This window comes from Hemitrygon akajei, chromosome 23 (genome assembly GCF_048418815.1).
Source record: "Hemitrygon akajei chromosome 23, sHemAka1.3, whole genome shotgun sequence".
In the NCBI taxonomy this organism is placed as follows: domain Eukaryota; kingdom Metazoa; phylum Chordata; class Chondrichthyes; order Myliobatiformes; family Dasyatidae; genus Hemitrygon; species Hemitrygon akajei.
In genome coordinates, this window is record NC_133146.1 from 21,543,273 (window position 1) to 21,566,621 (window position 23,349).

The following is a 23,349-nucleotide window of genomic DNA, read 5'->3' on the forward strand; positions in this document are numbered from 1 at the left end:
CTATTCAAACAGTACATTCACCATTGTGGCACACACTCACCTATTCAAACAGTACATTCACCATTGTGGCACAGACTCACCTATTCAAACAGTACATTCACCATTGTGGCACACACTCACCTATTCAAACAGTACATTCACCATTGTGGCACACACTCACCTCGTCACCTATTCAAACAGTACATTCACCATTGTGGCACACACTCACCTCGTCACCTATTCAAACAGTACATTCACCATTGTGGCACACACTCACCTATTCAAACAGTACATTCACCATTGTGGCACACACTCACCTCGTCACCTATTCAAACAGTACATTCACCATTGTGGCACACACTCACCTCGTCACCTATTCAAACAGTACATTCACCATTGTGGCACACACTCACCTATTCAAACAGTACATTCACCATTGTGGCACACACTCACCTATTCAAACAGTACATTCACCATTGTGGCACACACTCACCTCGTCACCTATTCAAACAGTACATTCACCATTGTGGCACACACTCACCTATTCAAACAGTACATTCACCATTGTGGCACAGACTCACCTATTCAAACAGTACATTCACCATTGTGGCACACACTCACCTATTCAAACAGTACATTCACCATTGTGGCACACACTCACCTCGTCACCTATTCAAACAGTACATTCACCATTGTGGCACACACTCACCTCGTCACCTATTCAAACAGTACATTCACCATTGTGGCACACACTCACCTATTCAAACAGTACATTCACCATTGTGGCACACACTCACCTCGTCACCTATTCAAACAGTACATTCACCATTGTGGCACACACTCACCTCGTCACCTATTCAAACAGTACATTCACCATTGTGGCACACACTCACCTATTCAAACAGTACATTCACCATTGTGGCACACACTCACCTATTCAAACAGTACATTCACCATTGTGGCACACACTCACCTCGTCACCTATTCAAACTGTACATTCACCATTGTGGCACACACTCACCTATTCAAACAGTACATTCACCATTGTGGCACAGACTCACCTATTCAAACAGTACATTCACCATTGTGGCACACACTCACCTATTCAAACAGTACATTCACCATTGTGGCACACACTCACCTCGTCACCTATTCAAACAGTACATTCACCATTGTGGCACACACTCACCTATTCAAACAGTACATTCACCATTGTGGCACAGACTCACCTATTCAAACAGTACATTCACCATTGTGGCACAGACTCACCTATTCAAACAGTACATTCACCATTGTGGCACAGTCTCACCTCTTCACCTATTCAAATAGTACATTCACCATTGTGGCACACACTCACCTATTCAAACAGTACATTCACCATTGTGGCACACACTCACCTATTCAAACAGTACATTCACCATTGTGGCAAACACTCACCTATTCAAACAGTACATTCACCATTGTGGCACACACTCACCTATTCAAACAGTACATTCACCATTGTGGCACAGACTCACCTATTCAAACAGTACATTCACCATTGTGGCACACACTCGCCTATTCAAACAGTACATTCACCATTGTGGCACACACTCACCTATTCAAACAGTACATTCACCATTGTGGCACAGACTCACCTCTTCACCTGTTCAAACAGTACATTCACCATTGTGGCACACACTCACCTATTCAAACAGTACATTCACCATTGTGGCACACACTCACCTCTTCACCTATTCAAACAGTACATTCACCATTGTGGCACACACTCGCCTATTCAAACAGTACATTCACCATTGTGGCACAGTCTCACCTCTTCACCTATTCAAATAGTACATTCACCATTGTGGCACACACTCACCTATTCAAACAGTACATTCACCATTGTGGCACAGACTCACCTCTTCACCTATTCAAACAGTACATTCATCATTGTGGCACACACTCACCTATTCAAACAGTACATTCACCATTGTGGCACACACTCACCTATTCAAACAGTACATTCACCATTGTGGCACACACTCGCCTATTCAAACAGTACATTCACCATTGTGGCACAGTCTCACCTCTTCACCTATTCAAATAGTACATTCACCATTGTGGCACAGACTCACCTCGTCACCTATTCAAACAGTACATTCACCATTGTGGCACACACTCGCCTATTCAAACAGTACATTCACCATTGTGGCACAGTCTCACCTCTTCACCTATTCAAATAGTACATTCACCATTGTGGCACACACTCACCTATTCAAACAGTACATTCATCATTGTGGCACACACTCACCTATTCAAACAGTACATTCATCATTGTGGCACACACTCACCTATTCAAACAGTACATTCACCATTGTGGCACAGACTCACCTCTTCACCTATTCAAACAGTACATTCATCATTGTGGCACACACTCACCTATTCAAACAGTACATTCACCATTGTGGCACACACTCACCTATTCAAACAGTACATTCACCATTGTGGCACACACTCGCCTATTCAAACAGTACATTCACCATTGTGGCACAGACTCACCTCGTCACCTATTCAAACAGTACATTCACCATTGTGGCACACACTCGCCTATTCAAACAGTACATTCACCATTGTGGCACAGTCTCACCTCTTCACCTATTCAAATAGTACATTCACCATTGTGGCACACACTCACCTATTCAAACGGTACATTCATCATTGTAGCACACACTCACCTATTCAAACAGTACATTCACCATTGTGGCACAGACTCACCTCTTCACCTATTCAAACAGTACATTCATCATTGTGGCACACACTCACCTATTCAAACAGTACATTCACCATTGTGGCACACACTCACCTATTCAAACAGTACATTCACCATTGTGGCACACACTCGCCTATTCAAACAGTACATTCACCATTGTGGCACAGTCTCACCTCTTCACCTATTCAAATAGTACATTCACCATTGTGGCACACACTCACCTATTCAAACAGTACATTCATCATTGTGGCACACACTCACCTATTCAAACAGTACATTCACCATTGTGGCACAGACTCACCTCTTCACCTATTCAAACAGTACATTCACCATTGTGGCACAGACTCACCTCTTCACCTATTCAAACAGTACATTCACCATTGTGGCACAGACTCACCTCGTCACCTATTCAAACAGTACATTCACCATTGTGGCACACACTCACCTATTCAAACAGTACATTCACCATTGTGGCACACACTCACCTATTCAAACAGTACATTCACCATTGTGGCACAGTCTCACCTCTTCACCTATTCAAATAGTACATTCACCATTGTGGCACACACTCATCTATTCAAACAGTACATTCACCATTGTGGCACACACTCACCTCTTCACCTATTCAAACAGTACATTCACCATTGTGGCACACACTCACCTATTCAAACAGTACATTCACCATTGTGGCACACACTCATCTCTTCAACTATTCAAACAGTACATTCATCATTGTGGCACACACTCACCTATTCAAACAGTACATTCACCATTGTGGCACAGACTCACCTCTTCACCTATTCAAACAGTACATTCACCATTGTGGCACACACTCACCTCTTCACCTATTCAAACAGTACATTCACCATTGTGGCACACACTCACCTATTCAAACAGTACATTCACCATTGTGGCACACACTCACCTATTCAAACAGTACATTCACCATTGTGGCACACACTCACCTCTTCACCTATTCAAACAGTACATTCACCATTGTGGCACACACTCACCTCTTCACCTATTCAAACAGTACATTCACCATTGTGGCACACACTCACCTATTCAAACAGTACATTCACCATTGTGGCACACACTCACCTATTCACCTATTCAAACAGTACATTCACCATTGTGGCACACATTCACCTATTCAAACAGTACATTCACCATTGTGGCACACACTCACCTCTTCACCTATTCAAACAGTACATTCACCATTGTGGCACACATTCACCTATTCAAACAGTACATTCACCATTGTGGCACAGACTCACCTCTTCACCTATTCAAACAGTACATTCACCATTGTGGCACACACTCACCTCTTCACCTATTCAAACAGTACATTCACCATTGTGGCACACACTCACCTATTCAAACAGTACATTCACCATTGTGGCACACACTCACCTATTCACCTATTCAAACAGTACATTCACCATTGTGGCACACACTCACCTCTTCACCTATTCAAACAGTACATTCACCATTGTGGCACACACTCACCTATTCAAACAGTACATTCACCATTGTGGCACACACTCACCTATTCAAACAGTACATTCACCATTGTGGCACACACTCACCTATTCACCTATTCAAACAGTACATTCACCATTGTGGCACACACTCACCTATTCAAACAGTACATTCACCATTGTGGCACACACTCACCTCTTCACCTATTCAAACAGTACATTCACCATTGTGGCACAGACTCACCTCTTCACCTATTCAAACAGTACATTCACCATTGTGGCACACACTCACCTCTTCACCTATTCAAACAGTACATTCACCATTGTGGCACACACTCACCTATTCAAACAGTACATTCACCATTGTGGCACAGACTCACCTATTCAAACAGTACATTCACCATTGTGGCACACACTCACCTATTCAAACAGTACATTCACCATTGTGGCACACACTCACCTCGTCACCTATTCAAACAGTACATTCACCATTGTGGCACACACTCACCTCGTCACCTATTCAAACAGTACATTCACCATTGTGGCACACACTCACCTATTCAAACAGTACATTCACCATTGTGGCACACACTCACCTCGTCACCTATTCAAACAGTACATTCACCATTGTGGCACACACTCACCTCGTCACCTATTCAAACAGTACATTCACCATTGTGGCACACACTCACCTATTCAAACAGTACATTCACCATTGTGGCACACACTCACCTATTCAAACAGTACATTCACCATTGTGGCACACACTCACCTCGTCACCTATTCAAACAGTACATTCACCATTGTGGCACACACTCACCTATTCAAACAGTACATTCACCATTGTGGCACAGACTCACCTATTCAAACAGTACATTCACCATTGTGGCACACACTCACCTATTCAAACAGTACATTCACCATTGTGGCACACACTCACCTCGTCACCTATTCAAACAGTACATTCACCATTGTGGCACACACTCACCTCGTCACCTATTCAAACAGTACATTCACCATTGTGGCACACACTCACCTATTCAAACAGTACATTCACCATTGTGGCACACACTCACCTCGTCACCTATTCAAACAGTACATTCACCATTGTGGCACACACTCACCTCGTCACCTATTCAAACAGTACATTCACCATTGTGGCACACACTCACCTATTCAAACAGTACATTCACCATTGTGGCACACACTCACCTATTCAAACAGTACATTCACCATTGTGGCACACACTCACCTCGTCACCTATTCAAACTGTACATTCACCATTGTGGCACACACTCACCTATTCAAACAGTACATTCACCATTGTGGCACAGACTCACCTATTCAAACAGTACATTCACCATTGTGGCACACACTCACCTATTCAAACAGTACATTCACCATTGTGGCACACACTCACCTCGTCACCTATTCAAACAGTACATTCACCATTGTGGCACACACTCACCTATTCAAACAGTACATTCACCATTGTGGCACAGACTCACCTATTCAAACAGTACATTCACCATTGTGGCACAGACTCACCTATTCAAACAGTACATTCACCATTGTGGCACAGTCTCACCTCTTCACCTATTCAAATAGTACATTCACCATTGTGGCACACACTCACCTATTCAAACAGTACATTCACCATTGTGGCACACACTCACCTATTCAAACAGTACATTCACCATTGTGGCAAACACTCACCTATTCAAACAGTACATTCACCATTGTGGCACACACTCACCTATTCAAACAGTACATTCACCATTGTGGCACAGACTCACCTATTCAAACAGTACATTCACCATTGTGGCACACACTCGCCTATTCAAACAGTACATTCACCATTGTGGCACACACTCACCTATTCAAACAGTACATTCACCATTGTGGCACAGACTCACCTCTTCACCTGTTCAAACAGTACATTCACCATTGTGGCACACACTCACCTATTCAAACAGTACATTCACCATTGTGGCACACACTCACCTCTTCACCTATTCAAACAGTACATTCACCATTGTGGCACACACTCGCCTATTCAAACAGTACATTCACCATTGTGGCACAGTCTCACCTCTTCACCTATTCAAATAGTACATTCACCATTGTGGCACACACTCACCTATTCAAACAGTACATTCACCATTGTGGCACAGACTCACCTCTTCACCTATTCAAACAGTACATTCATCATTGTGGCACACACTCACCTATTCAAACAGTACATTCACCATTGTGGCACACACTCACCTATTCAAACAGTACATTCACCATTGTGGCACACACTCGCCTATTCAAACAGTACATTCACCATTGTGGCACAGTCTCACCTCTTCACCTATTCAAATAGTACATTCACCATTGTGGCACAGACTCACCTCGTCACCTATTCAAACAGTACATTCACCATTGTGGCACACACTCGCCTATTCAAACAGTACATTCACCATTGTGGCACAGTCTCACCTCTTCACCTATTCAAATAGTACATTCACCATTGTGGCACACACTCACCTATTCAAACAGTACATTCATCATTGTGGCACACACTCACCTATTCAAACAGTACATTCATCATTGTGGCACACACTCACCTATTCAAACAGTACATTCACCATTGTGGCACAGACTCACCTCTTCACCTATTCAAACAGTACATTCATCATTGTGGCACACACTCACCTATTCAAACAGTACATTCACCATTGTGGCACACACTCACCTATTCAAACAGTACATTCACCATTGTGGCACACACTCGCCTATTCAAACAGTACATTCACCATTGTGGCACAGACTCACCTCGTCACCTATTCAAACAGTACATTCACCATTGTGGCACACACTCGCCTATTCAAACAGTACATTCACCATTGTGGCACAGTCTCACCTCTTCACCTATTCAAATAGTACATTCACCATTGTGGCACACACTCACCTATTCAAACGGTACATTCATCATTGTAGCACACACTCACCTATTCAAACAGTACATTCACCATTGTGGCACAGACTCACCTCTTCACCTATTCAAACAGTACATTCATCATTGTGGCACACACTCACCTATTCAAACAGTACATTCACCATTGTGGCACACACTCACCTATTCAAACAGTACATTCACCATTGTGGCACACACTCGCCTATTCAAACAGTACATTCACCATTGTGGCACAGTCTCACCTCTTCACCTATTCAAATAGTACATTCACCATTGTGGCACACACTCACCTATTCAAACAGTACATTCATCATTGTGGCACACACTCACCTATTCAAACAGTACATTCACCATTGTGGCACAGACTCACCTCTTCACCTATTCAAACAGTACATTCACCATTGTGGCACACACTCACCTCTTCACCTATTCAAACAGTACATTCACCATTGTGGCACAGACTCACCTCGTCACCTATTCAAACAGTACATTCACCATTGTGGCACAGACTCACCTCTTCACCTATTCAAACAGTACATTCACCATTGTGGCACACACTCACCTATTCAAACAGTACATTCACCATTGTGGCACACACTCACCTATTCAAACAGTACATTCACCATTGTGGCACAGTCTCACCTCTTCACCTATTCAAATAGTACATTCACCATTGTGGCACACACTCATCTATTCAAACAGTACATTCACCATTGTGGCACACACTCACCTCTTCACCTATTCAAACAGTACATTCACCATTGTGGCACACATTCACCTATTCAAACAGTACATTCACCATTGTGGCACACACTCACCTATTCAAACAGTACATTCACCATTGTGGCACACACTCATCTCTTCAACTATTCAAACAGTACATTCATCATTGTGGCACACACTCACCTATTCAAACAGTACATTCACCATTGTGGCACAGACTCACCTATTCAAACCGTACATTCACCATTGTGGCACACACTCACCTATTCAAACAGTACATTCACCATTGTGGCACACACTCACCTATTCAAACAGTACATTCACCATTGTGGCACACACTCACCTCTTCACCTATTCAAACAGTACATTCACCATTGTGGCACACACTCACCTCTTCACCTATTCAAACAGTACATTCACCATTGTGGCACACACTCACCTATTCAAACAGTACATTCACCATTGTGGCACACACTCACCTATTCACCTATTCAAACAGTACATTCACCATTGTGGCACACATTCACCTATTCAAACAGTACATTCACCATTGTGGCACACACTCACCTCTTCACCTATTCAAACAGTACATTCACCATTGTGGCACACACTCACCTATTCAAACAGTACATTCACCATTGTGGCACACACTCACCTATTCAAACAGTACATTCACCATTGTGGCACACACTCACCTCTTCACCTATTCAAACAGTACATTCACCATTGTGGCACACACTCACCTATTCAAACAGTACATTCACCATTGTGGCACACACTCACCTATTCAAACAGTACATTCACCATTGTGGCACACACTCACCTATTCAAACAGTACATTCACCATTGTGGCACACACTCACCTATTCACCTATTCAAACAGTACATTCACCATTGTGGCACACACTCACCTATTCAAACAGTACATTCACCATTGTGGCACACACTCACCTATTCAAACAGTACATTCACCATTGTGGCACACACTCACCTATTCAAACAGTACATTCACCATTGTGGCACACACTCACCTCTTCACCTATTCCCTGCATGACCTCCATGGGAATAGTGTAGTTTTTCTGGTATGTTTGACAGGACTGCCTTGGCCGGCTCCGCAGCACAAGAAGAAGGACACGGAAGTTGGTTCCACCCAAATCAAGGGCAAGGAATTTGCCTCTTTCTGCAACAGAAATTTTCATCAGCTTGTTACTGACAGACAAAATGCTTCCTTTTTCACTGCAGACTCGTGCTTGTCACAGAAACCACTCATTCAGTCATTGTTCTCAGTGAGGGATAAGGTGGAAATCACTAATCTCTCTCTACCCACCAGCCACTCTCTCCTGATTCCAACCAATTCCATCTGCTCATCATCTCCCTCCTCAGCTGGTTTCACCTACTGTGTGCCAGCCCCCGATGCACCCCTCCCTCTCACCTTTATTTCCAATGGCTACTTCCCCTTTCCACACTTCATTCTGATTCAGGGTCTCAATCTTGCATATCAGCTATCCCTTTGCCTCCACAGATGCTGCTTGACTCACTGAGTTCCCCCAGCAGTCTGTTTCGCATCTTCCCCTGCCCAGGTTCAATGGTGCAGGATGATGATTCCCATGCTCAAAGGCTGGTTTCGATGGGCATTACAGTGATTAATAGACGATTGTCAGCTATCAATTTCCAAAGAGGCCTCCCATGGCAAAACTGGCTGATTGTGTTCTTAAGAGACTGATGTCTGAATACTGTGGAGTAGTTACATATAAACAGTTTTCCACCCTGAAGACTGGCTCTTGGTTGAACTTAATAATATTTGTGGGAGCTCACTCATATGTATGGGGTGTCCATAACTCTGGAAGGGCACGTATATGAGAATGAAATCGGTTTATTGTTGTCACATGTAGCAAGGTACAGTGAAAATCTCACTGTTTGTACAGATCACTCACCCCAACACTGAACTGATTCCACAACCTGTGGTCTCACTTTCAAGGTCTCTGCTACTCATGTTCTCAATAATTAATACACAAATAAATAAACAAGATTATTTCGGTTTTTCTTTTTGCACAATTTGTTGCGTTTTGCACACTGGTTTGCCCACCTTTGTGTGCAGTTTACCATTTATTCTATTGTACTTCTTTGCATTTACTGTGAATGCCCGCAAAAAAATGAATCTCAGGATAGTACATGGTGACATATATATATACCTTAGTAATAAATGTACTTTGAACTTTGAAATCATTACACAGTGCATTGAGGTGGAGCACGGTAAAACAATAACAAGCGACACACATAAAATGCTGGAGGAACTCCTGCTGAAGAGTTTCAGCCCGAAATGCCAACAGTACTCTTTTCCATAGATGCTGCCTGGCCTACTGAGTTCCTCCAGCATTGTGTGTGAGTTGCTTGGATTTCCAGCAGCTGCAGATTTTCTCGTTTGTAAAGCAGTAACAATGCAGAATGAGGTAAGAGGTGTAGAGAAAGTGCAGTGCAGGTGAACAATAAGATGCAGATCATAACGAGATAGACTCTGAGGTCAAGAGTCCACCTCATCTTACTAGGAAACCATTTAATTATCTTATAACAGCAGGGTAGAAGCTGTCCTTGAGCCTGGTGTACTTGTTTTAGGCTTTTGTATCTTTTGCCCAATGGAAGAATGGAGAAGAGGGAATGTCTGGAGTGGGTGAGGATTATGCTGGCTGCTTTACTGAGGAGGCAAGAAATAGAGGGAAGGCTAATTCTCCGTGAGATGCTGTGCCACGTCCTCAACTCTCTGCAGTTTCTTATGGTCACATGCAGAGCAGTTGCCATACCAAGCCATTAGGCATCCAGATGGTATGCTTTCTATGTTTGGTGCATTGATGAAGATTGGGAAGGATCAATAGGGAAATGCCAAATTTCTTTAGCCTCCTGAGCAAGCAGAGAAATTGGTAAGCTTTCTTGACCGCAGTGTTAATTTGGTTGGACCAGGATAGATTATTGGTGATAGTCGCACCTACTAGGAACTAATAGCTCTCAACCCCCTCAACCTCAGCTCCATTGATGTAGACAGAAACATGTGCAGTGTCCCTTTCCTGAAGTCAATGACCAGCTATTTTGTTCTGCTGACAGAGAGAAAAGTTGTCATAACATCGTGTCACTAAGCTCTCTATCTCCTTCCTGTACTCCAACTTGCATTATTTGACAGATTGCCCACTACAGTGGTATCATCTACAAAGGTTTATGGAGTTAAAGCACTGTGTTGCCACACAGTCGTGGGTGTACAGGGAGTAGAGCAGGGGCCTCAGGACACAACTTTCTGTTTAATAGACCTGCTTCAGCAGTAGGCAGATTGCAGAGTGTTGAGTTTGATTGGGAGGCTGGAGTTAATGTACGCCATGACCAGCTTCTCATGATGCTAGATGTCAGAGCCACGGGGCAGAAGTCGTAAAGACACATTACCTTGTTTTTCCTAGGTACCAGGATGTTAATGGTCTTCTTAAAGTAGTTGGCACACTCACATTGAAGCATTACAAATGCTCCTAGAAGCCCTGCTAGCTGAGCTGTGTCACATCTAAGGTCTTGGACATTTACTGGTGTCTGTGGATTGAGGCACACTTGAGGCCGGCAGAGTGGGTTTCTACAAGACCATAAGACTATAAGATATAGAGGCAGAATTGGGTCATTTGGCCCATCAACTTGGTGTGGGATATAGACTGCCATCAGTATAGCTGAAGTGAACGCCTGTGGCTGGTAGTATGGGCGACACTTCTATTTGGCCCATCGAGTCTTCTCCACCATTGATCATGGCTGATTTATTATCTCTCTCAACACCATTCCCCTGCCTTCTCTCCATAACCTTTGGTACCCTGGCAAATCAAGAACCTATCAAACTCTGCTTTAAATATACTCAATGAGTTGGCCTCTGCAGATGCCCTGGCAATAAATTCCACAGATTCACTACCCACTGGCTAAACAAATAAACATCCGTGTATTCTGAGGCTGTGCCCTCTGGTCCCAGACCTACCCACTATAGGAAACATCCTCTCCGCATCCCCTCCAATAGCTTCTCTACAATGATGTGAAGCTCACTGGCTTATAACTTCCAGGATTATTCCTATTTCCCTTCATGAACAAAGGAACACCACTGACTACTTTACAGTCCTCCTGGACCTTGCCTATTGTGAGCAAGAATTGAAAGGTCATCATGGTTTGAGAAATCTCATGCCTTCATTTAATAAACAGCAATGTATTCCATCAGATCATGTGGATATATCTAACAATGTTCTTCAAAAGACCCAACACCACCACTGTCTTGATCTCAAGATGCCCCCGCACATTTATATGACCCAAGTTAATCTCACTATACTCCATGTCCTTCTCTATCGTGAATACTGATGCAAAGCACTCATTTAGTTCCTCGTCCACATCCTCTGGCTCCAAGCATAAAGTGTGAGGCTCTTCCTCTCACTAGCTGTCCTCTTGCTTTTAATGTAACTATAAAATGCCTTGGGATTCTCTTTACTCCTACTTGCTAAGGACATTTCATGGCCCATTTTTAATTTCCTAATTCTTTGCTTGAATTCCCTGCTCTCTTTGTATTTTTCAAAGGTCCTGTCTACTTTCAGTTTCCTAAATGTGCTTCCTTTCTCTTTTTGACTAAATTCTGAAATTCTTTTATCCAAGGTTCCCTTACCTTACCACCTTAGTTTTCCCTCTTTACTGGAACATGCCAGTCCTGAGCTTTGATCGACTTGTCTTTAAACAACCTCTGCATGTACCACAGCTGTGGACTTGCCCGATTAAAAAACTGCTCCCAATTAACCCTCCCCTAGATCCTGTCTAACCATGTCATAATTTGCCTCCCCCAATTTTGTACTTTTCCACAAGGTCCAGACTTGTCTTTCACTTATGATCACTGTTTCCAAAATGTTCTTCCACTGAAAGGTTAGTCATCTGGCTAGACTCACTTCACGAAACAAGACCCAAATATGGACTCTCATCTGGTTGGACTATCCATATACTTATTTTAATAAACTGAATGGAATAGCTCTCCAATTTTGTTGTCCTGAGCAATGACAATAAAACTCTAAATCAAATAAAAGTATGAGGTGTTATACTTTGGCAGGACAAACCTGGGTAGAACTTACAGAGTGAACTGAAGGGACCTAAGGAGTGCTGTACAACAGGGGGATTTAGGAATAAGGATCCAACCAGCCAACCAAAAATGGCTCTTTTGTTCCACACTTTGCCTCCTGCCGATCATATTAGTATATACCATGTATGATACCAGTATAATACTACTGGTATTATAGTACCTTTCCTATAATACCATGGGCTCTTAACTTGTTAGGTAGCCTCATGTGTGGCACCTTGTCAAAGGCCTTCTGAAAATTCAAGTACACATCATCCACAAATTCTCCTTTGTCTATGCTGTTTGTTTTTTTCTTCAAAGAATTCCAACAGATCTATCAGGCAAGCTTTTCCCTTAAGGAAACTATGCTGACTATGGCCTATTTTATCATGTGCCTCCAAGTACTCTGGAACCACAGCCTTAACAATCGACTCCAATATCTTCCCAACCACTGAGGTCAGACTAACTGGCCTATAAATTCCTTTCTTCTGCCTCTCTCCCTTCTTGAAGAGTAGAGTGACATGTGTAATTTCCTATTCCTCCAGAACCATGCCAGAATCAATTGATTCTTGAAAAATCATCACTAATACCTCCACAATCCCTTCAGCCACCCATTTCAGAACCCTGGGGTGTCGACCATTTGGGCTAAGAGATTTATCTACCTTTAGATCTTACAATTTCCCCGGAATCTTCTCCCCATTAATGATACAATTCTGCCCACTGACACTCTTGAACTTCCACAGTGACAACTGATACAAAATACTTATTCAGTACATCCACCAATTCCTTGTCCCCCATTACTAACTCTCCAGCATTATTTTTCAGCAGTCTGATATCTACTCTCACCTTTCTTTTACACTTCACATAGCTGAAGAAACTTTTGGTATCCTCTTTAATATTATTGGCTAGCTTACCTTCATATTCCATCTTTAGGACTTCTCAGTTGCCTTCTGTTGGTTCTTAAAATGCTGTTTATCCTCTAACTTTCCACTAACTTTTGCCATATTATATGCCCTCTCTTTGGCTTTTATACTGGCTTTGACATCTTGTCAGCCACAGTTGTGTCATCCTGCCTTTAGAATACTTCTTTCTCTTTGAGATGTAGATATCTTGCACCTTTTGAATCGCTCCCAGAAATTCCAGCCATTGCTTCTCTGCCATCATCCCTGCTAGTGGTTCTTTCCAAACAATTCAGCCAGCTCCTCTCTCATGCCTCTGTAAATCCCATCACTCCACTATAATACTGATACATCTGACTTTAGCTTCTCCTTTTCAAATTGCAGGGTAAATTCTAAAATATTATGATCACTGTTCTCCCCTAAAGGTTCCTTTACCTTAAGCTCTCTAATCATTTGATTCCTTGCACAACACCCAATCCAGAATAGTGGATCCCCTAGTGGGTCCAACATGGACTGCTCTAAAAAGCCATCTCACAGGCATTCTAGCAATTCCCCCTCCTGGGATCTAGCACCAACCCAAATTTCCCAATCTACTGCATAAAGAAATCCCCCATATCTATTGTAACACTGGGCTTTTGACATGCATTTTCAATGACCCACTGTAATTTGTAGACCACATCTTTATTATTGTCTGAGGGTCTGTATACAACTCCATTCAGGGTGTTTTTACCCTTGCAGTTCTTTAGCTCTACCCACAATGATTCAACACCTTCCAATCCTTTGTCCCCTTTTTCTAATGACCAACAGAACCATGCCACCCTCTCTGCCTGCCTATCCTTTCAATACAATGTGTATCCTTGGACATTAAGCTCCCAGCTATAATCTTCTTTCAGCAATGATTCAGTAATGCCCACAACGTCATACATAGCAATGTGTAACTGTGCTACAAGTTCATCTATCTTATTCTGTAAATTGTGGGCATTCAAATGTAACACCTCCAGTCTTGTATTCACCTGTTTCAATTCAATCCATCTTTTACATTGCAACTCATTCTATTGACTGCAGTTTTGACCTATCATCTGCCTCTCCTTGCTAGCAGTCTCACGACACAATGCCTCCGTTTGTAAACCAACTAACCCATCCCCAGCACTATCACCACTATCATTCCAGTTCCCTTCCCCCTGCCAAATGAGTTTAAACCCTCTCAAGCAGTTCCAGCAGACTTGCCTGCAAGGATATTAGTCCCCCTTGGGTTCAGATGTAACCTGTCCCTTGTGTATAGGTTGTACATTCCCCAGAACAGATCCCAATGATTCATATATTTGAAACCCTATCCCTTGCATCAATTCCTCAGCCACACATTCATCGGCCAAATAATCCTATTCTTGCCCTTAGTGACGTGTGGCACAAGAAGCAATCCAGAGACATTGGAGATCCTGTTTTTCAGCTTTCCACCTAGCTCCCTTAAGTCTCTCTTTAGGACCTCCTCACTTTGTTTACCTCTGTCATTAGTGCCAATATGTACCAAGACTTCTGGCTGCTTACCCTCTCCCTTTAGAATGTTGTGGACCTGATCCGGGACATCTTTGACCCAGGCACCTGGGAGGCAACATACCATCTGGGTGTCTCTATTGTGCCCACAGAATCTCGTTTGTTCCTCGGGCTATTGAACCTCCTATCACCACTGTAGACTCCTTCACCTCTCTTCTCTGCTGAGCCACAGCACCAGACTCAGTGCCAGAGACCCAATCACTGCAGCTCCCCCCGGTAGACATTCCCAACACATCCAAAGTGGTATGCTTATTATAAAGGGGAACAGCTGTAGGGGTACTCTGTGTTTTAATTTTATATTCAATCTGAGGTAAGGAATGATGGGCCAGGTGGCATGGTAGGATCATGGTTAGCACAACACTTCACAGTGGCCAGCCTTGAGATCAGGATTCAAATCCTGCTGCTGTCTGTAAGGAGTTTGTGTGTTCTCTCCATGACCGTGTGGGTTTCCTCCAGGTGCCTCAGCTTCCTCCTACATTCCTAAGGTGTAGGTTTTCCGTTAGTGAGTTGCGCTGTTAGTTATGTTGTACACCTGCCAGAAGCATGGCGACACTTGCCCAGCATAATCCTGGCTGATTTGATTTGATGGGAACTATGCATTTCACTGTATATTTCAATGTACATGTGAATGTGACAAATAAAACTAATCTTTATCTGTATAAAAATATAAGGATAATCTGAAGGCATGAAGGTAGAGCATGCTAAAGTGAACAGTCAAATTTGGTTAAGAGTCAATGGTGATGCAATGGCAAATGTTTATGGGAAATGTTCAGTAAAACACAAAATAAACCAAGGAGAAAGAAAGTTTCTGACGACCTACTATCAGCAAGAAACCAGTTGCCCAGAGGCTGGTGGCAGGCCTGATGTTTGGATAGAGAATAAAAAGCAGCATATAACGGAAAGGCCTTCAGCCTGTGATGTTGTAGAAACCTAATTAAACTAGTAATTCAATCCCTTCTGCCTATACAATGTCTATATAAGGACATAAGATCAGTCGAAGTAGAACCCTTGTGGATAGAGTTAAGAAACTTCAAGGGTAAAAAGACCCTGTTGGGAGTTATAGCTAGAATGTAGGATACAATTTACAATGGGAGATAGAAAGGACATATAAAAATGACAATGTTGTGATAGTATTGGGAAATTTCAATATGCAGATAGATTAGGAAAATCAAGTTGGTGCTAGATCCTAAGCAACAGACACAAAATGTTGGAAGAACTCAGCAGGCCAGGCAGCATCTACTGAAAAGAGTAACCAGTCGATGTTTTGGGCCAAGATCCTTCATCAGGACTGGAAAGAAAGAGAAATCAGAGTAAGAAGTACAAGGTGATAGATGATAGGTGAAACTGGGAGATGGGGTGGGGCTGAAGTAAAAAGCTGGGAAGCTGAGGGTGAAAGAGATAAAAGGCCAGAGAAGGGGGAATCTGATAGGATAGGATAGAATACCATGGAAGAAAGAGAAGGAGAGGGGAGCACCAGAGGGAGGTGATGGGCAGGTAAGAAGATAAGGTGAGAGAGGGAAACAGGAATGGGGAACGGTGAAGGAGAGCAAGGGCAATTACTGGAAGTTCAAGAAGTCGATGTTCATGCCATTAGGCTGGAGGCTACTCAGACAGAATATAAGTTGTTGCTCCTCCAACCTGAGTGTAGCCTCATCACTGTAGCAGAGGTGGCCATGGACTGACGTGTCAGAATGGGAATGGGAAATAGAATTGAAATGGATGACTACTGGGAGATCCTGCTTTCTCTGACAGATGGAGTTTAGGTGCTTGTCGAAGATGTGCTTTGTGGTCATGTTGGAATGGGAATTGGAAGTAGAATTGAAATGGACGGCTCCTCAGTTGAAATGCGAATGGGAAGTAGTTTCTCCCTTCTCCAGCCCTTTATCTCTTTTACCAATCAAATTCCCAGCTCTTTATTTTACCTCCTCTCCCTTTCCAGGATTCACCTATCAACTATTACCTTGTACTTCTTCCTCCCTGTATCCCCCAGCTTCTTACTCTACCTTCTCCAAATTCTTTCAAGACCTGATGAAGGGTCTCAGCCTGAAACACTGACTGTTTACTCTTTTCCATAGAAGCTGCCTGACTTATTGAATTCCTCCAGCATGTTGTGTGTGTTGTTTTGGATTTCCAACGGCTGCAGATGTTCTTGTGTTTATGGTACTAGATACTGTTGTGACTGTCATCAGTCACTGGAGAGACTCTGAAGCTGGTGATATAGAAGACTTTATTCATCACAACAAACAGACATTCTTCTACAGATACTCTTGGTGGAGACCCCAAACTGAAAAATACATCATGTTTTTAAGCTTTTAAGATCAAAGAACTTTGTTTACTTCAATGTTTTTGGTTGACAATATTTCCTTTGAATTACATATTTGCAATGGGAGACACCTTGGAATATTCAAATAGCTTTGCTGAGACAAACTAATTGCAAACTTCCTTGAACTTCCAAAATGTTCACAATGTTATAATGGTGCAAATTCATTGAACCCATAGCTGATGCAAGGCATTTAACGCAACCCCGTTGTCTAAACATTTTATAGTTACTATTTTACAAACCACTATCTCTTTTGGCCAGTTTAACTTCAACTTGCTGCTCTCAATTTACAATCCACATTATGAACTGAAGACTGGTTTTAATATCTGCTATATTCACATCACCCCAGGATATTCCTCAACAGATCCCAAGAGGGAGAATTTGTACAACACATAAGCTTTTTAGAGCAGCTTGTGGTTGAGCCCACAAGGGGAAAGGTAATTCTGGATTAGTTGTTGTGTTATGAACCAAATTTGATTAGTGAGCTTAAGGTAAAGGAACTCTTAGGAGGCAGGGATCATGATATGATAGATCATAATATTCTCAAAATTCACCATGCATCTTGAGAACAACAAGCTAAAATTAGATCTATTAGTATTACAGTGGAGTTAAGGGAATTACAGAGGCATGAGAGAGGAGCCGGCCTAAATTGAACAGAAGGGGACACTAGCAAGGATGAAGACAGAACAATGGCTGGAGTTTCTAGGAACAATTCTGAAGGTACAGGACAGATAAATCCCAAAGATGAAGAAATATTCTAAAGGGAGAATGAGGCTGACAAGGAAAGTCAAAGACAGCATAAAAGCAAGAGATTGACATATAATATGGCAACAAATAGTGGGAAGTTAGAGGACTGGGGCTGGGAAGCTTTTAAAAACCTACAGAAGGCACCAAAAAGCCAAAAGGAGAGAAAAGGTGAAATATGAAGGTAAGCACACCAATAATATAAAAGAGGATACCAAATGTTTTTACAGATGTAAAGAGCAAGAGAGATCAGAGTGGATATCAGACTACTGAAAAATAACCTCAGAGAGGTAGTAATGGGGGTGAAAGAAATAGTGAACAAACTTAATAAGTATTTTTGTGTCATTCTTTACTGTGGAAGACACTAGCAGTATGCCAGAAATTTGAGAGTATCGGGGCAGTAGCGAGTGTAGTTGCTATTAAAATGGAGAAGGTGACTGGGAAACTGAAACATCTGAAGGTATCCTGCCTGCAAGAATATTGGTCCCCTTTGGATTCAGGTGTAACCCTTCCTTTTTATACGAGACATGTCTTCCCCAGAAGAGATGCCAATAATCTGTAAATCTGAAACCCTGCTCCCTGCACCACTTCTACCTATGTCATCGGTACCAATGTGCACCACAACCTCTGGCTGCTCACCGTCCCTCTTCAGAATGTTCTGCAGCCGCTCTGGGACAAACTTGATGTTAACATCTGGGAGAAAACACACTATCCTGGAATTATTTTTGTAGTTACAGGATCTCCTTTCTATCCCCCTAGCAATCAACTCTCTATCAGTATCACTATACCTGACTTTAGCCTTCCCTGCTGAGCCTCAGAGCCGGGCAGAGTGCCACTGGCCTGGCTGCTGCTGCCGTGCCCTGGTATGTCATACCCCCAGCAGCATCCAAATGGGTATACTTGTAGTTGAGGGGAATGGCCACAGGGAAACCCTGCACTAACTGCTCACTTCCCTTACTTCTCCTAGTGATCACCCAACTACTATCTAAAGCCTGTACTCTGGGTGTGATCACCTCAGTAAAACTCTCATCTAAGATGTTTTCAGCTTCCTGGTTGTCCTGAGTACATCCGACTCCAGTTCCTTGACCTTGTCAGGCAGGAGCCGAAGTTGGGTACACTTTCTGCAGATAGGAGACCGTCAGTACCCTGCAATCCCCCATCTTACAGGAGGAAGATTCCACTGTCTACTATTCTGCTGACACTTGTTTACCTTTGGCCTCTAACTTCTTAAGCTGAAGTTCTACAATCAACCAAATTACTCTAAAAGACTCAGCACCTTTAGCCTCCACATGCTCTCACCAAAGCCTGTTGAGCTGAAGCCTGACCACTCTATCAATGCCCACTCCAACAATGGCCACCCCCACAATGGCTGCTCCGCCATTCTAATCAGAGGACAATTTACAAAGACCAACTAACCTACCAACCATTACACCTTTGGAATGTGGGAAGAAACGGGAGCACCAGAGGTTCACGGGGAGGACATACAAACTCCTTACAGATGGCCCCAGAACTGAACTCCAAACTCCAGTACGCTGAGCTCTAATAGTGTCGTGCTAACCGCTACTTTATCGTGGCACCCTAAAATGCAATGTAGTAAGAGACACGTGATTGGAGCATTAAGCTTGTTGATGTAATATGTGGGAGATCGAGCATCGAGGATATCAGTAGAACGTTCAGTAGGACTAACAGAACGATGTCAGTGTAGAAAGGAGGAGAACAGAGCAGCGTGGGCAGAGAAACCACGCCTGGGGAATACTCAGGAGGACCTATAATCTGTGCTGTGTAAGTTTTAAGAGGTCGCTGCACAGACTGAAACTATAGTATTCAGGAATACCAAGTAGAAACTGTGACATTATAGGTGGGTATCACTAAATGGTGCAGTTGAAACACATAACACTTACAGGCTATAGAATCACAGAGAACCAAAACGGCCCCTTCTAACTCACCCATGCTACTGTACTGCCCTGTGAGCTAATCCCATTGCCCTTTAAACCTCCAGATGGCAATTCAGAGTTGCTGATGTGCCAGACTCACTGGTTATCAGTACAATACTCAGGAGGAAGACGCACTGGTACATCCATGTAACATCCACAGAAGTGGAGTACAAAGCAAGGCAGTCAGTACAGGATGATGATGCATAGAAAACACCAGCTAATCACACAGAGGAATGAAGCACTCTATCTACTCTGCACCATCTGCAGGTTGAACAACGTATCTTAGAACATAGAGCACTACAACATGGTGTCCAGCCCACGAGGCTTTGTCAGCCTTTTAACCTACTCTAAGATCAATCTAGCCTTTCCCTCCTATGAAATCCTCAATTTTTCTGTCATCCTTGTGCCTATGTATGAGTTTCTTAATGCCCCAAGTTTATCTTCTTCTACCACCACCCCTGCTGGAGCCTCTTATCGTGTACGCCTCTTTCAAGCACCTCCCTTCCTCCTTCGCTCTAAAGAGGAAATTCTAGCTCGCTCAACCTATCCTCATAAGACATGCTCTCTAATCCAGGCAGCACCCTTGTAAATCTCTCTGCACCCTCTCTAAAGCTTCCACATCCTTCCTAGAATGGATATCAATAAAATAAGCAAGAGAATGATAGACAATTGTTTATAACTTTTCAGATCTGACCATAACTAGCAAGGCCAACACCTTGAGCTGTCCTTGAGAAGGTCACTGTGAATCACCATTCTGAATTGCCACAATCCTTTTGGTGCAGGCTCTCCTACCGTACAATAGGGGACCCAGGAACAATGAAGGGTCATCAATATATTTCCAAGCAATATGATGTAGAAATGGGAGGAAAGTCAGCAGGTGGCTGGCTCCTCGTCCTGCTCCTGCCCATGTGGCAGGATGAGCCCGTCATGATAATATTCGACAGGATGAGGTGTCAGGAAGATAGAGAAGACAGCTTGTTTGTGTATCATCCCCTAAGGATCTGGGTAAACCAATGAAACATTTAGGAGGTGAAGCAAGATATGTCGTAGTAACATCCAGATGAATGGAACGTAATGTCAAAGCTTTACTAAGGACGATGATTCTCAGACCCATCAATGTATTATTTGTTAGGATCAACATGGACAGTTAGTGTTCAAGAGCTTGAAGCACTGAGAATTTCATGTAACATTCAGTAGGGTGGAACACAGTTCGGCCAGTGTAACATTTGGTAGGATGCATAAGGTGGAATGGATCACAGTGTCTATCGGTGTAACATACACCAGGATGGAGCACAGTAACACCAAGCAAACAGAGGATAATCTGGTAAAATATGAAATCACCATCTTCAAAACAAGATTTTGTGCATGCAGTAGCCTGGAGATATTCTGCAATACAGGTCAAGCAGAGAAGAGCTATTATCAGTGAGGACTATATTGTACATAATATAGAAAGCTGAAGGCAGCGGGCAGTTCCAGAGGAAGAGCAGCAAGGAGACACAGAGACAAGACAGCAGCAGATGTAAGAGGATCGGCAGAAGGAAAGCAGCCACCATGCTCAGTTCTCCCACTGAGTGGAGAGGGAAATGCTGTTGGCACAGGCTATAAAAGACATCATGATAGATGCTTTTGCAAATAGTCCTCGGTACAAGCCATGGTATTGTAGTGGTTAGTGCAATCACGTTACAGTATCAGTGACAACCAATAGGGATTCAATTTCCAGTGCTGTCTATAACGATTTAGTACTTTCTCACTGTGACCATTGGGGTTTTCTCCGGTGTTCTGGTTTCCTCCCACATTTCAAAAACGTATGGTTAAACGTTTTGCTGAATGTTTCAATATACACATTAACAAATAAAGCTGATCTTTAAGTGGCTCATTTGGGAGAATGGGGAGGTGATAGTTGTGGTGAACTACATATACCTGTCTGGACACGCCCCCCCCCCCCCGCTGACTGCTCCTGTGGCTCCTCCCACGGACCCTGGTATAAAGGCGATTGGAGCCTGAGCCCTGGTCTCAGTCTCCAGGATGTACTATGGTGGTCAATTGCTGCTTGTTCTTTCTTCCAGCCAATAAAAGCCTTTATCTCGCCTCACATCTCGGAGAGTTATTGATGGTGCATCAATAGTTAAGAGCTACAAAGAAGTAGTCACACCTAACTCGCAGGAGGCAGGTAGCTGGGTGACTGTCGGGAGAGGGAAAGGGAATGGAAAGACAGTGCAGTGTATCCCTGTGGCCGCGAGCCTCAATAACAAGTATAGTGCTCTTGGTTGGGGGATGACTTACTGGGGAAAGCTGCAGCTACCAAGACTCTGGCACCTGAGGGCAATACACAGGATCTGGCAGAGGTCAGCTGGGTGAGACTATTTACAGATGAAGTGATGACTGGGAGACATTTAAAAGTGAAATATCAGAAGTCTAGGGGTAACATCTTCCTGTTAAGGTGAAGGGCAAGACTGGTAGGCTTGGAGAAATTTTGTTTATGAGAGATATTGAGACTCTGGTCAGGAGAAAGGAGGCACACGTTAGGTTTAGACAATCAGGAACAAGTGAATCCCTCAGAGAGTACAAGTGTGGAGTACCCTTAAGAAGGAAATCAGGAGGGCAAAGAGAGGGCATGAGGTCAATCTGACAGGTGTGGTTAAGAAATCCTAATCCTACAGGTATACTAAAACTAAAAGCATGGCTAAGGAGAAAATTAGTGTGGCCATCTATGTGTGAAACCATGGGAGATAGGAAAGAAATTTAGTTTTTTACTGTTGAAAAAATCATGAATGCAAGGAAATTGTGGCAAATGAGTTTGTGATCATATTTGAATAAACAAAAAGGAAAGAGTGACAGCCTTAAAGGGCATTACATTGGATAAATCACTAGGGCCTGACCAAATGCATCCTCGGACCTTGTGGATG

General features: G+C 43.1%; 1 protein-coding gene across 3 annotated transcripts in view; it reads right to left on the reverse strand.

The window, feature by feature from the left end:
• The window catches only part of LOC140715250 (hexokinase HKDC1-like), a 129,403-nt gene that overhangs the window by 52,342 nt on the left and 53,712 nt on the right, over positions 1 to 23,349 (reverse strand). For all 3 annotated transcript variants that reach the window (XM_073027169.1, XM_073027167.1, XM_073027168.1), the window contains one exon: positions 8,929 to 9,077. In XM_073027169.1, the coding sequence (XP_072883270.1) occupies positions 8,929 to 9,077 (149 nt within the window). The remainder of the gene's footprint in view (positions 1 to 8,928; positions 9,078 to 23,349) is intronic.